This window comes from Neoarius graeffei, chromosome 6 (genome assembly GCF_027579695.1).
Source record: "Neoarius graeffei isolate fNeoGra1 chromosome 6, fNeoGra1.pri, whole genome shotgun sequence".
Classification (NCBI taxonomy): domain Eukaryota; kingdom Metazoa; phylum Chordata; class Actinopteri; order Siluriformes; family Ariidae; genus Neoarius; species Neoarius graeffei.
This window is the reverse complement of record NC_083574.1, coordinates 96,424,774-96,440,711: the sequence shown is the minus strand read 5'-3', so window position 1 is coordinate 96,440,711 and position 15,938 is coordinate 96,424,774. Positions and strand designations below refer to the sequence as shown.

The 15,938-nt window shown below is 41.1% G+C and overlaps 2 protein-coding genes across 7 annotated transcripts in view; one reads left to right on the top strand and one right to left on the bottom strand.

Moving 5' to 3' along the window:
* The window catches only part of pigb (phosphatidylinositol glycan anchor biosynthesis, class B), a 20,415-nt gene extending 5,200 nt beyond the window's left edge, over positions 1 to 15,215 (top strand). For both annotated transcript variants that reach the window (XM_060924212.1, XM_060924213.1), the window contains exons 6-12: positions 8,215 to 8,355; positions 8,436 to 8,487; positions 8,770 to 8,981; positions 11,553 to 11,617; positions 11,698 to 11,917; positions 11,996 to 12,176; positions 14,568 to 15,215. In XM_060924212.1, the coding sequence (XP_060780195.1) occupies positions 8,215 to 8,355; positions 8,436 to 8,487; positions 8,770 to 8,981; positions 11,553 to 11,617; positions 11,698 to 11,917; positions 11,996 to 12,176; positions 14,568 to 14,678 (982 nt within the window). In that variant the 3' untranslated portion in view covers positions 14,679 to 15,215. The remainder of the gene's footprint in view (positions 1 to 8,214; positions 8,356 to 8,435; positions 8,488 to 8,769; positions 8,982 to 11,552; positions 11,618 to 11,697; positions 11,918 to 11,995; positions 12,177 to 14,567) is intronic.
* ccpg1 (cell cycle progression 1) overlaps positions 14,841 to 15,938 on the bottom strand; it is a 45,007-nt gene continuing 43,909 nt past the window's right edge. For 3 of the 5 annotated variants that reach the window (XM_060924207.1, XM_060924209.1, XM_060924208.1), the window contains one exon: positions 14,841 to 15,781. In XM_060924207.1, coding sequence (XP_060780190.1) covers positions 15,589 to 15,781 — 193 coding nt within the window. In that variant the 3' untranslated portion in view covers positions 14,841 to 15,588. Of the gene's footprint in view, positions 15,908 to 15,938 lie in introns of all 5 variants that reach the window. The other 2 variants (XM_060924211.1, XM_060924210.1) reach the window with 2 other exon arrangements.

The following is a 15,938-nucleotide window of genomic DNA, read 5'->3' as shown; positions in this document are numbered from 1 at the left end:
TAAGGGTTCACGATATTTTGCCGGTGTTCGGTACATTTGAGGCCAATTATCGCTTGATAATTCAATATTTTGACTGTATTTATGGTCAAAGTTTGCTTCGATGGGCGACGCCATCTTTGTTGACGAGCGTTCTGCGCATGCGCGAATTAATGATCGATGCCGCAATGGAATGTCGAGCAGCCCATGTCACTAGGTATTGAGGGTCTGTCGGGGTGTTGTAACCTCACACACTATCGCTCAAAACATGAAATCAGGGTCGCCATCCACCCAAAACACCATGTTCCGAATATGCAACGAACATTTCACGATATATTCGCAAAAAGAAACGAAACACTGTCGGAACTGAAACGGTCATCTTCTGAAGTAAATCAGTCAGAACTGAATGTTGATGAGATTAAAAGTGAAAGGAAGTTGATAAAAATTAAAAGGAATCAAAGTGACTTGACAATCATGGGAATAAAAAGGAAATGGACATGTTCCAGTACAGCTATTGGAGTATTTGCTAATTGAGTGTTCCAGTATGTTGTCTGTAAATATTGATGGTATGTAATCTGCATTTGTTTAGTAAAGTTACGAAAATAATATTCACTGTTTGAAAGTTGACTGTATAGAAATTACCAGAGAAGTCTTTACTTTGTGTGAATGTGGTGAGTTATGAGCATCACTCATGAGAAAATCACGAGTGGTTGTGGTTTGGTTTTATTTTTCAGATAATTGAAAAAAAAAAAAAATTTCTCCCCCCAAAACCAACATGTCCCAGTTCATTTTAGTCCCCTGTATTCACTCAGAATGGCCCTAAAAAAGCAACAATTTCCAAAATTTGTAGTGACGTGTAGTGAGCGGGCGCGCCGCTCGTATGCATGTGTCACTCACTACACACTGATTTCAGAAAAGGTTGGCATCTCTGCTTTTTGTTTACATTCTAAGCAGAAAATGATTTTGTCTGACGTTTTCAGGGATGAGAGTTTTCCGCTTTTTGGCGGAATTCCGCTTTTTTTCAGTCAAAATGGACCTTTTTTATATTGTTGCAAATCCGTTGAGAAAATTTTAGGGGGGTAGGGTATAGGGATGTTAACCGGTGACCGTTTGACCAGTGGTTGACCGAATCAACGTCAACCGGTTAATTTTTTTTTTTTGGTTGTTGGTTAAAAAAAAATCAATTGTTTTGAAGCTGCCGATTTTGGAGCGGAGGACTTGGAATTCTGTGTTGTAAACGCTTGGGGCGTGCCATGCGGTGTAAGGACGACAGCTGACGAATCAGAAACACCCATTCAGTCATCTCCCGCCCCAGTTGAAGACAGCTAACAAATCAGAAACACCCATTCAGTCATGTCCCGCCCTCCCGCCCCAGTTGAAGACAGCTAACAAATCAGAAACACCCATTCAGTCATCTCCCGCCCCAGTTGAAGACAGCTAACAAATCAGAAACACCCATTCAGTCATGTCCCGCCCTCCCGCCCCAGTTGAAGACAGCTAACAAATCAGAAACACCCATTCAGTCATGTCCCGCCCTCCCGCCCCAGTTGAAGACAGCTAACAAATCAGAAACACCCATTCAGTCATGTCCCGCCCTCCCGCCCCAGGTGAAGACAGCTAACAAATCAGAAACACCCATTCAGTCATGTCCCGCCCCAGTTGAACACAGCTGCCACTCGGCGAAAGAAAAAAGTGTAGACAGGCTTTTTAGCTTACAAATTACTATTCTGTTCTTTTTTTTTTTTTTTTTTAATTAGGATGCAGTGCTGCAGCACAGCAACCTATGGGCTCCCCTAGGGGAGCCCATAGGTTGCAGTGCAAAGCACTGCAACTATTGTTCTTCTACGTATTTCTTCTTCTTCTTCTTCTTCCTCCTACGCAAATTTTGATTTCGAATAACTCAATAACCGTACGTCGCACACAGACAAACAATATATCAAAACGTGCAGCTCGATCGGACTCGCTATGCTATTACTTTTCTCTACAGAATACGATTTTTTCGCGACGTAGTCGCGAAAAAATCGCCCCAAAAAACCCCATTCATTTCTATGGAATTAATTGAAAAAAAAGCTCTTTTTCAACGTTTTTCAAACGTCCGCTGCTCTGGCATGCTTTCACCTAGAGACGTGATTCAAACTCTAAAACGTAGGAAAACTTCTCCTCTGTGGATCTGGCATTCAACTTTTCTGCTAGGTTCTACACTTTCGGTTCAGTCCCGGCTCAACCGCCATGTGGGTTCTGGGAGAAAATCCGGCTTTTGAATGGGTGTCTATTGCGTTACACACCAGTGAAGCTCGTTAACTTAGAGTGGAGAGAGGTTGAAAATAAAGCTCAAACTTTCTCGCTTAAACTGTGTTTTCAGCCACAAATTTCACTCTACAGACATGATTTTCTCAAAAGTAGTAGGAAAACTTGTCCTGATTCAAACAATGTGTCTACCTAAACGATAGGATTTACAGTTTTTGAATGACAAGCGTCAAACTGAGGACAGGGCAGCTGACAGGCTTCATTGACACCCATTATAAACGTGAGAGAAAAGTCACTCGTTTTTAAATCACTCTAGTGTCGTTATTTTTAAGACTACAGACAAAAAAATACATCATTTTATTCAGGAGACCCTTCTAGCGCTCACTGTGAAAGAATTTTGTGAATAGCTGCTTCCGTTGTCGAGTTATTTGTCATTGTTCGAGGCCTGGTCCTTCATAAAAAACAGTAGAAAACTCCAGCCCTTGTGTGTCTTAGCTCATTGACACCCATTATCAACGTGAGAGAAAAGTCACTTGTATTTAAATTGCTCTAGTGTCGTTATTTTTAAGACTACAGACAAAAAAATACATCATTTTATTCAGGAGACCCTTCTAGCACTCACTGTGAAAGAATTTTGTGAATAGCTGCTTCTGTTGTCGAGTTATTTGTCATTGTTCGAGGCCTGGTTCTTCGTAAAACACAGCACAAAATTCAAGACCTTGTGTGTCTTAGCTCATTGACACCCATTATAAACTTGAGAGAAAAGTCACTCGTTTTTAAATCGCTCTAGTGTCCTTATTTTTAACACTACAGAGAAAAAAAATACATCATTTTATTCAGGAGACCCTTCTTGCGCTCAGTGTGAAAGAATTTTGTGAATAGCTGCTTCCGTTGTCGAGTTATTTGTCATTGTTCGAGGCCTGGTCCTTCATAAAAAAAACAGTAGAAAACTCCAGCCCTTGTGTGTCTTAGCTCATTGACACCCATTATAAACGTGAGAGAAAAGTCACTCGTTTTTAAATCGCTCTAGTGTCGTTATTTTTAAGACTACAGACAAAAAAATACATCATTTTATTCAGGAGACCCTTCTAGCACTCACTGTGAAAGAATTTTGTGAATAGCTGCTTCTGTTGTCGAGTTATTTGTCATTGTTCGAGGCCTGGTTCTTCGTAAAACACAGCACAAAACTCCAGCCCTTGTGTGTCTTAGCTCATTGACACCCATTATAAACGTGAGAGAAAAGTCACTCGTTTTTAAATCGCTCTAGTGTCGTTATTTTTAAGACTACAGACAAAAAAATACATCATTTTATTCAGGAGACCCTTCTAGCACTCACTGTGAAAGAATTTTGTGAATAGCTGCTTCTGTTGTCGAGTTATTTGTCATTGTTCGAGGCCTGTTCCGTAGTAAAACACAGCTCAAAATTCAAGACCTTGTGTGTCTTAGCTCATTGACACCCATTATAAAAGAGACAGAAAAGTCTCTAATTTTTAACACTACAGACAAAAAATTACATCAGTCTATTCAGGAGACCCTTCTAGCGCTCACTGTGAAAGAATTTTGTGAATTTCTTTTTATTGTGAAAAAAAAAACCAGCCTCAGTCGGCATGACACTTCACCTTAGCCGCCCACTTTATTAGGAACACTTCTGTTCGTACATACAAACTCTTCTTAGAGTTTAGAGTTTATTTTATTTTTAAAAGGGACAGTGCACAAATTAAACATTATCCTTGTGGTAAGGACAGATGTCTGTCCCAGGTTATAGCAGTACATGCTAATTTCCGCCTGTAGTCACTTTGTTTATACTCTTGAATAGCTCTTCTTCATGACGGCTGCTGTCTCAAGCACACACATAATCATTGCATTGAAACATCATTGCGGGTCACACATTCACGGCCAGCGAACATGCGTGACCGAATTGCTTCGCGCACTGCATCCTCTCACAATTTCCCCCGGGGAATTGTCCGGTCTAGTTATTATTAGAAGGCACATCGAGTTTAGTCCTGCCAAAACACTCATCAAGATCACCGCTAAGATGTTGTCGGGTTGACTGTTGATGAACTATATTAGAGATGTTAAATGCGATTTATTCGGATACTATTCAAGAGGTCGATATTTCGTGTTGATTCGTAGTGATTTCTGTTAGCATCTGCCGTTAGTGTTTAGAACTAGCTCGTGCATAGCTGGGGCAGTGTCATTAAATTAAAGGGATGGTTCAAACACCATTAAAAGCATAGAAACTTGTACTAAGTGGATTCTAATAAGTGTATTTATTAGTGCTGTCAAGCGATTAAAATATTTAATCGTGATTAATGTCGCGACTGTCATAGTTAACTTGCGATTAATCGCAATTTAATCGCACATTTTTGTCACATGAAAAACCATTGTAATTCTCTTATCAGCATAAAAAAGTGAATGGGCTTGCTCACTGTTCGAACTACGGGGGTACTCGGGGGATCCGAGATCCCCTGAAACAGACATGAGATCCCTTGAAAACATGATTTGGGAAATGTTGGGGGGTCTCTAAAATATTGGCAAAATGATGTTTATTGACATAGCAATCGTGTGTAATGGGAAGCATTTGCATATCCGAAGTGAGCGCGCGATGGAGATCCGCGCTCTGAGACAAGCGCAAGCACCCCCCCCCCCCCCCCGAAGGGAAAAAAAGGGACCCCCCCCCCGAAAATATCGGCATAGTTCGAACACTGGTTGTACCAATTTTTTGTTGTTGTTGTTTTTATTGCAGAGCATAACACGTCTTGTCACAGCCACTGCAAAGTCGGGCTGGAGCCGCCGATGGGAAAACGAAACCTAAGCCGAGCACCGTGGCTCTTCGGGGGAGGGCAGAGGACTCTGGCTGTGCGGGGCGGGGCTTTACAGTCTAGCTGCTATCGTTTTTCTAAGCAAAGTCTCTGTTCCAAGTTCCTGGCAGTTTCAAAAGCTTATGAAAAACCTACATCATGTCACAGAGCGTTAATCTCGCGATAAAAAAATTATCGCCCTTAAAATTGAGTCAAGTTAACGCGTTAATAACACGACATTTTTGACAGCACTAGTATTTATTAATGACTGTGCCTTATTTATGTGTTTATTGCTATTTATTCATAAATGTTTATTTATTTCACTAGGATTATTTATAGTCCTATTTGAACTGGGGGTTACATCGTGCATTCTGAAAGTATGTTTCGGTCTGTAGCCAACAATGCATGTTATTGCAGATCATATCTCTCCACACAAACTAAAGGCGCAGATGCCGACTTTTTCAAGGCTGAATCGCGCAGATCCGATTGCTTTCCTTTGAGCATACAGAAGGAGGAGTTAGACAGGGAGCAAAAGAAAGCAAGGCTGGAGCATGTGAAAAATCAAGAGGAGTTGGCTAAAAAGAGGGAGAGGACCAACAAGCTTTTAGCTCTTGCTAAAAAGCTCAAAGTAAAGAAATAAATTTTCTGCACCATGAAACTGAAATAGTTGTATATATTGTAAATAGACAAACACTTTATATAACCAAAGGAAAAATGTATTCATAAATCATATAAAGCATTATTTAATATAGCAGTGAATGTGTTACCTTAGTTTGGATTTAGAGCAGCAAATTTGAAGTATCATGTTGGTGCTCACCTGGAATGTATATGCAAAATTTATCACAAAAGGCCTATGTCAATGTTTCCTTTACATAGGTGTAGTTGATCTTTATCAAATGAAAGTTTAAGTAATGTATGTACTTGAAAGAGAGTTCTACTTTTGTATAAGTGTCAATTTTGTAAGCAAACAGGGTATGGTATTTCAACAACATTTGTAAACTTTTGATGATAAAATAAATGGTTTTTAGGGTAAAAAATCTCTAAAATCCATGAGCTCCCGGGGGCTTCGCCCCCTGGGCCCCCACCGGGGCTTCGCCTGTGGCCCCCAGACCCCCGGCTAATTTTTCAGATTTTTTCATCACAAGCCACTCTCATCCCTGCGTTTTGTATAACGTTTTTATTTATCAAATTTGCAAAAAATAAAAATGCTCTGTTTCTCAAAATCCAGTGGATGTGGGTAGAATAAAACAGTTATTCCACTCAATCTCATCGTACACAACTTATAGACAACTCGGGGCTACGCGCCTCGTCGGCTATCAGCTCATGTACGACTTGATTTTGGGGAATGACCGTTAAATATACAGCAGAAAGTTCAGAGTTCTCTCTGTCGATAATGTACAGTGGTGCTTGAAAGTTTGTGAACCCTTTAGAATTTTCTATATTTCTGCATAAATATGACCTAAAACATCATCAGATTTTCACACAAGTCCTAAAAGTAGATAAAGAGAACCCAGTTAAACAAATGAGACAAAAATATTATACTTGGTCATTTATTTATTGAGGAAAATGATCCGATATTACATATCTGTGAGTGGCAAAAGTATGTGAACCTCTAGGATTAGCAGTTAATTTGAAGGTGAAATTAGAGTCAGGTGTTTTCAATCAATGGGATGACAATCAGGTGTGAGTGGGCACCCTGTTTTATTTAAAGAACAGGGATCTATCAAAGTCTGATCTTCATAACACATGTTTGTGGAAGTGTATCATGGCACGAACAAAGGAGATTTCTGAGGACCTCAGAAAAAGCGTTGTTGATGCTCATCAGGCTGGAAAAGGTTACAAAACCATCTCTAAAGAGTTTGGACTCCGCCAATCCACAGTCAGACAGATTGTGTACAAATGGAGGAAATTCAAGTCCATTGTTACCCTCCCCAGGAGTGGTCGACCAACAAAGATCACTCCAAGAGTAAGGCGTGTAATAGTCGGCGAGGTCACAAAGGACCCCAGGGTAACTTCTAAGCAACTGAAGGCCTCTCTCACATTGACTAATGTTCATGTTCATGAGTCCACCATCAGGAGAACACTGAACAACAATGGTGTGCATGACAGAGTTGCAAGGAGAAAGCCACTGCTCTCCAAAAAGAACATTGCTGCTCATCTGCAGTTTGCTAAAGATCACGGGGACAAGCCAGAAGGCTATTGGAAAAATGTTTTGTGGACGGAGGAGACCAAAATAGAACTTTTGGTTTAAATGAGAAGTGTTATGTTTGGAGAAAGGAAAACACTGCATTCCAGCATAAGAACCTTATCCCATCTGTGAAACATGGTGGTGGTAGTATCATGGTTTGGGCCTGTTTTGCTGCATCTGGGCCAGGACGGCTTGCCATCATTGATGGAACAATGAATTATACCAGCGAATTCTAAAGGAAAATGTCAGGACATCTGTCCATGAACTGAATCTCAAGAGAAGGTGGGTCATGCAGCAAGACAACGACCCTAAGCACACAAGTCATTCTACCAAAGAATGGTTAAAGAAGAATAAAGTTAATGTTTTGGAATGGCCAAGTCAAAGTCCTGACCTTAATCCAATGGAAATGTTGTGGAAGGACCTGAAGCGAGCAGTTCATGTGAGGAAACCCACCAACATCCCAGAGTTGAAGCTGTTCTGTACGGAGGAACGGGCTAAAATTCCTCCAAGCCGGTGTGCAGGACTGATCAACAGTTACCGCAAACGTTTAGTTGCAGTTCTTGCTGCACAAGGGGGTCACACCAGATACTGAAAGCAAAGGTTCACATACTTTTGCCACTCACAGATATGTAATATCGGATCATTTTCCTCAATAAATAAATGACCAAGTATAATATTTTTGTCTCATTTGTTTAACTGGGTTCTCTTTATCTACTTTTAGGACTTGTGTGAAAATCTGATGATGTTTTAGGTCATATTTATGCAGAAATATAGAAAATTCTAAAGGGTTCACAAACTTTCAAGCACCACTATAGTACTAATAGTAGTAGTAGTAGTAATTGTTTAAATGTTATCTGTATCACTTTATTTGGGGGGAAAAAATCTAGAACAGAAGCTTTTTTTTTTTTTTTGCCTCCCCCCAAATTAGCCTTTCCTTTCTGTTCTCCTTATCGCACCTTTAACCCAAATCCTTGACTGTTTCTCTCCTGTTTTCCGTTAAAGCTGGAAGTACCTCTCTCTCGTCTCCTTGGCCGTTATCGTTCGGCCCACGGCTCTGATCGTGTGGCTGCCGCTGCTGCTTCATCACCTGTGGCGTGAGGAGAACAAGCTGAAGCTCGTCACTCAGCAGGGACTTCCTGTCGCGTCAGTGCCTCTGATGTCTCTCAACAAATCAAACGTTCTTTCCCAAAAATTCGACGCTAATAACATGTTTGTTTTCACAGGGCTGTCACACTGACGGTTTCTACACTTATAGACTGCATGTTTTATGGAAAGGTAAATGTTTTTATTCCGCTGGCATCAACAGGATCGCTTTAATATCACCCTGAACTTAATAAAATGACTTTATGGAATATATTCTGAGGGGATTCATTGAATTGCAGTGTTAAGTCCAGGGAAATTAAGGAAAAGTGTGAAAATTGAAAAAAAAAAAAGAGAGGATTGTTGCATCATGAAATATTCCGGCCAATCAGGTTTCAGTATGCAAATGAAGCTCATAAATTATTTAGAGTTTAAGATTTGCAGACGTTTCGCTAAAACTCTGTTCTGTTTTCACAGTGGACGTTCGTGCAGTGGAACTTCCTGAAGCTGAACGTGCTGCACAGCGTGGCGGAGTTTTACGGGACACACCCGTGGCACTGGTACCTCACTCAGGGCTTCCTGGTGGTGATCGGCCCACACCTGCCCTTCTTCCTGCACGGCTGCACCCTCGCCGCCAAGAGACACCGAGTCCTGCTCCTGAGCATGGCGTGGACCCTGACCGCGTACAGGTCCGAGTTACACAGAGCCACGCACAGGTTTCACCTCACCGTGCGCTTCAGAACCTTTAACTTCGTTTAATGTTTCATCTTTTTATGATTAAATTTTTCTGGGAATGTGAAGCGTGCAGGGCAAAGAAATTGAAGAATTTTGTGAAAATGGTCACTGTTCAAGTCACACACACATTTTATCGTGTGTTATTACATCGTAAAATATGAGAGCCAATCAGGCTTCAACATGCAATGTAGAATTATTATTATTATTATTATTTTTTTTTTTTTTTTTAATTTGCATATTCATAAACTGGACTTCTGGGTTGGGGAAGTGTCTGTCTGTCTGAATATCTACCTCTATTTCTGTTTGTCTCTATTTATCTGTCTCTTTCTGTCTCTCCTTCTGTATTCATTTATCCACCTGTCTGTCTCTCTCTCTCTCTACCTGTCTATTTCTGCCTGCATATATCTATCTGTCTGTCTCTCTCTCTACCTGTCTATTTCTGCCTGCATATATCTATCTGTCTGTCTCTCTCTCTACCTGTCTATTTCTGCCTGCATATATCTATCTCTGTCTGTCTCTCTCTCTACCTGTCTATTTCTGCCTACATATATCTATCTCTGTCTATTTCTGTCTGCATATATCTATCTGTCTGTCTGTCTCTCTCTCTCTACCTGTCTATATCTGTATTTATCTATCTTCCTGTTTCTGTCTGTCTCTCTGCCTGCATATATCTGTTTCTGTCTGTCTGTCTCTCTGCCTGCATATATCTGTCTGTCTCTATCTGTATTTGTCTCTCTGCCTGCATACATCTGTCTGTCTCTCTGCCTGCATATATCGATCTCTGCCTGTTTCTGTCTGTCTCTATCTGTATTTATCTCTCTGCCTGCATATATCGATCTCTGTCTGTCGCTATCTGTATTTATGTTTCTGTCTGTCTCTCCTCTGCCTGTATGTCTCTATCTGTATTTATCTCTCTGCCTGCATATATCTATCTCTGTCTGTCTCTATCTGTATTTGTCTCTCTGCCTGCATATATCGATCTCTGCCTGTTTCTGTCTGTCTCTATCTGTATTTATCTGTCTGCCTCTCTGCCTGTATATATCTATCTCTGTCTATTTATCTCTCTGCCTGTTTCTGTCTGTCTCTCTGCCTGCATATATCAATGTCTGTCTGTCGCCATCTGTATTTATCTGTTTCTGTCTGTCTGTCTCTCTGCCTGCATATATCTATGTCTGTCTCTATCTGTATTTATCTCTGCCTGTTTCTGTCTGTCTCTCTGCCTGCATATATTGATCTCTGTCTGTCGCTATCTGTATTTATCTGTTTGTTTCTGTCTCTCTGCCTGCATATATCTGTCTGTCTCTATCTGTATTTATCTCTCTGCCTGCATATATCTATCTCTGCCTGTTTCTGTCTGTCTCTATCTGCCTGTTTGTCTGTCTGTCTCTCTGCCTGCATATATCGATCTCTGTCTGTCTCTATCTGTATTTATCTCTGTCTGTATTTATCTATCTGTCTGTCTCTATCTGTATTTATCTCTCTGCCTGTTTCTGTCTCTCTGCCTGCATATATCTATCTCTGCCTGTTTGTCTGTCTGTCTCTCTGCCTGCATATATCTATCTCTGTCTGTCTCTATCTGTATTTGTCTCTCTGCCTGCATATATCGATCTCTGCCTGTTTCTGTCTGTCTCTATCTGCCTGTTTGTCTGTCTGTCTCTCTGCCTGCATATATCGATCTCTGTCTGTCTCTATCTGTATTTATCTCTGTCTGTATATATCTATCTCTGCCTGTTTCTGTCTGTCTCTCTATCTGTATTTATCTGTCTGCCTGTTTGTCTGTCTGTCTCTCTGCCTGCATATATTTATCTCTCTGCCTGTTTCTGTCTGTCTGTCGCCATCTGTATTTATCTGTTTCTGTCTGTCTCTATCTGTATTTGTCTCTCTGCCTGCATATATCGATCTCTGCCTGTTTCTGTCTGTCTCTATCTGTATTTATCTGTTTGCCTGTTTGTCTGTCTGTCTCTCTGCCTGCATATATCAATCTCTGTCTGTCGCCATCTGTATTTATCTGTTTCTGTCTGTCTGTCTCTTTGCCTGCATATATCTATGTCTGTCTGTCTCTATCTGTATTTATCTCTGTCTGTATATATCTATCTGTCTGTCTCTATCTGTATTTATCTCTCTGCCTGTTTCTGTCTCTCTGCCTGCATATATCGATCTGTCTGTCTCTATCTGTATTTATCTCTCTGCCTGCATATGTCTATCTGTATTTATCTCTCTGCCTGTCTATCTCAGACAGAGATGGACAGGCAATCTGTATTTATTTATTTATCCACCTGTCTCTCTCTGTGTGTCCATGTCTGTCTGTTTCTGCCTGTATCTGTATTTATTTACTGACCTGTCTATCTGACTCCTTCTGCTTGTGTATTTCTCTCATACATATTAGAGTTCTGTGTCTATTTGTCTACTGTATCTGTGTGTGAGAGAGATAAATGCTGTACTGCACTCACACCATGCATTTGTGTTTATTTGTAAATATTTTATAGTAATAAACTGCCCCTGTACTGACCGTGTGCGATTTTCAGCTTTCTAGCACACAAGGAGTTCCGCTTCATCTACCCCGTCTTACCCTTCTGCATGATCTTCTGTGGTGAGTCACTTAAATCTTTATTAAACAAGAGAGAACGCCGTCAAAAACACGTGCTGACCGCTGATTTTTGCGTGTGTCAGGTACGTCCCTGGTGAAGCTGCGCTCCTGGAGGAAACCTGCTGCCGGAGCTCTGCTGCTCTTAAACCTGCTCCCGGCTTTATACACAGGTTTGGTTCATCAGCGTGGAGTCCTGGATGTGATGGATCACCTGCAGCGCCTGTGTGACCTCAGAGACTCTCCCAGCTCCCCTGAGCCCCACGTGCTGTTCCTCATGCCCTGCCACTCCACTCCACTCTACAGGTAACAAACCTCAGAAGACTGAACACCCTGCGTGCAGTACACGACTCGGCTTCATTTACCGTTCCGTTTTTCCTGCAGCCACCTTCACTGTCCAATCAGACTCCGCTTCCTGGAATGTCCCCCGGATCTCCGAGGAGACCCAGATTACGTAGAGGAAGCGGCCTCGTTCTACGCGGATCCACTCGGCTGGCTCGGGACGTCGTACCCCAACAGATCCACCCTTCCGTCACATGTGGTCTTGTTCGATCCACTCGAGAAGGTAACGGATTCCTAAAACTGCTGTGCCAAGTAACCAGTTTGTGTTTTCGGACAAATCATCATCACTCTGACTAGTTCCACGTTTAACGGGAGAAAATGTACGTAAAATTGTAAACTTTCGTCATAAATTATAAACTGGGAGCTTTGATTTTCCTTCGTGTAGCTAACAAACTAGTTACCGCTGCATCATCCACAACGTTTTAGAATTTCTAAAATCGACACCATTTTTATATCAAGCTAATTAACTAGCTCGTCAGAAGTTATGCTAGGTATTAACGTGTGGATTTTTTTTTTTTTTTTAACAAGGACAGTATTGTCCTCTTTGAGCATGTAAGGAATACTTATGAATGTAGTACTGTTGTAGGAAACTAAGCAACAGAGTGGTGTGATGGAGTGGCGTGACTGTAGGGGTGTTCACACGGCAACTTTTACTCCGGTGCAAATCTAACCCTGCTCGGGAGGTGGTTTAAGAAATTTACTCCGGAGTAAATGCTAGTTTGCGGGGCAGCACCGATATAAAATGGGACGTCTGAACGCTACAGGGGTAGACTCGCTACGCGTGAGGAGAGTTGAATACATACGGGCATTGCATAATTTGCATCCTGGTTAGGGCTGTGCAATATATCGAATATACTCGATATATCGCTGAAAATTCTGTGTGCGATACATAAAATTATTATATCATAACTATCGAGTATTTTATGGTCATCTTCCGACTTGCGTTCGTTTCGTGTTTGTTTAAAACATCTCCCTGTCCCTCAGGCAATAACGTGAGAGGCTGCCTAAGGGTAAAGAAAACAATAACGTCACGCACTCGCTAACCAATACCGGGCGACATCTCGGTGCTGAAAAGAACTTCCGGGAAGATTTTCTAGTTTCGGTTGTGTTGCCAGATTGGGCGGTTTTAAGTGCGTTTTGAACATATTTTGGGATGGAAAACGTCAGCAGTATCTGGCAACACTGCCGGCGGGAAGATTTCCTGCTTCCGGTTTACAGCGCCGACTCAGTTCATGCAATCGCTGATTTTGCATAGGCTACCGTGTAAGCTCTGTCAATTTCAGCGACAAATTAAAAATGGAAGCGGACGAATTGGTTCCTAAAAGAATGAGTAAGGGGTCAGTCATCTGGCATTTTTTGGATATCGCGAGGAGGACGTGGAGCAGCAAATGCCAGTTTGTAAAGTGTGCAAAAAAACCCTGTCATCACGAAAGGCAGCAGCTGGAATTCTACACATCTGAGAGGCAGAGCCAGAAAACATTCAGTTCAAAAGTGTGCAAAGAGAAAAATTGTTTTGCAGATCTCTCTCTTCTCTTCTCTTCTCTCCCTCTATTGTGAATGTTCCAGTGGTTCTCAGTAGTCAGGTTAATAGCTTGGAGATCTATTTTTTAAAATAATTTAATGAATGAGCACTTTTCTTATTTAGGCTAAATGTCTCTGTGTTGAGCTTGCACTTTATTGGTTTGAGCTCTGAGCAGCTCTGTATTGTTTTGCCCCTTTGTTGCAATTTTCAAGATTGTTTTTGCCACATCTTTGTTGAATAAAAATAGTCTTATTTCAATTCAATTGTGATTAATCACTAACATGACAATTTAGAATGCGTTGTTGAAAACCACCTGTAAAGTTAACCAAGAATGTTATTTAATCTGCAGGGATTGTAGTGAAAACAGTAAAGAGTAAAAGTTAGATTTCATGGGGTCCTTTAGAGGAGATTTAAATATATCGAGAGATATATCGTGAAATGGAGAAAATGTATCGGGATATTCATTTTTTTTTTCCATATCGCACAGCCCTAATCCTGGTATTTTGCGCTTCCAAAATGGCGAATATCAACAACAGAACTGTGTGTCTTCCAGTGTTGCCAGATTTGAACATATTTTGGGCTGGAAAACATCAGCAGTATCTGGCAACACTGGTGTCTTCATCCACGTTGTTTCCCCGGCGCTTGGTGATGCCATGACAACCGGGAAAAGGAAGTACATTTTCACGCATGCGCATATTTCATTTCCGTGTGAACGCAAGTGGGGCTGCACCGGTGCGAACACGCTTCTCTCTAGTAAGCAGGTTTGTGACGTGTGAACGCTCCACAAAATTTACACCGGTGTAAGATATATCGCAACAAAATACATCGGTGCAGCATCGATGCCGTGTGAACACCCCTTGTGACAAACCTGAAGTTGATTATTTTCCGATTGCAGCAACTGACAGTGGACGTTTTATCTGTTTATAGTTAGTGTAAATGTTGAACGTCCACGAAACTGGAGACTCCTTCCGTAAAATGTTTATTAAACATCTCAAAATAACGCATCAGACTGAGCTGCTGTTATAGAAAACTAATCAATGCCTTCTCACCAATCAGACATGGTTAAAAGAATATTTTTTTTTTCTTTGGTAGGAAATTTCTACTTTTCTGGATGGAAATGGATTCGTGAAGAAAGCTGAACTGTTCCACACACATTTTCCTGAAGGACGGGTCGGAAAGAGGATTTGTATCTACGAGCAATAAGTCAAATCTGACTCATGGAGCTGATAGAATTAATGCACTATTGCTTTTTTTGTAAAGTTTAAAAAAAAAAAAAATTGACATTACATGTGATGTTTCTAATTAAATCCATGTTTTTATAAAATATCTCACACAGATGTGTTTCAAGAAGGAAGACAATCCACATCAAGCAAAATAAATTTTTATTGTGGATTTTTTTTTTTTTTTTTTTCCTGAAATGCAAAAACGGCAAACAAAACGGGGGGGTTGAACTGGAATGTAACCTATCCAGCATGACGTAACAATACCTAAAGGAGAAACACACCACACACACCCAGGATGGAAAAACATTCTGCTCCGTGTTGCACGATCGAGTGTTCAGCAGCAATAAAGTTACTTAATGAATAACAAGCTACATGCCGACACACACAGTTCAATGTACTTCAGCTGAAAGCTCAGTAGATCAGACTTAATTATTTGGTCCTACGACAGATTAATTACAATTTGTGCAATTAAATTAATTAGTCTTTTTAATACAAATAAACTTTTACCAACACAGTGCTTAACTTACTTTAAGTGCATTTCTCAAAAGTTTTGTTTCATAGATCACTATGTATATAATTCTTTTACAGCTGGAACTAATTAACGTCTGTGCTTGCCTATTGACTCCACCGAAACCTAGCCACAGATTAGCGCACACAACGAGAAAACATTCAATTTAGATTTGTGCAAAATCACACCAGGAAGCGACGCGTTCGTTAAATCAGTGTGTTCATCTCACGTCAGAATTTTCTCACATGTTGGTGCTTTCTCTTCTTTAACAACGTTGTACGATTTGTTGGCGTCATGTTCAAAACGTGACATGAGCTGAATACACCATACTTTCAAATCTAAGAGCTACCAGAGAAACTACTACTACCACCGGAAACATTTGCTAGTATTTTGGATCAAACGGCATAGGCCCGAGCTCTATTTTAACCTCGGTGAAGTGTCTGTCAGAGCTGCGCCCCGACCGGGCCCACTTCCTGTCTCGAGGAGGCGGAGGGCGTGAATGCTGGTGCTTCCGCTGCTGCTGTTGGCACTCCCGCTTTGGTTTGACCTTTAACCCGGGGCCTTCAAAGGGTCGGCTGCAAATTTACAAACAGCACAAGGGTGTTTTTTGTTGTTTTTGTTTTAATATGTTGTACCCTAAAGCTTCGTACGCCGCTCAGAGCAAGGAATTGTCAACATGCAGGAGCTACTGTGTCTCAGACCTAGTGGTTAAAAGGCAATAGAGAGGAATGC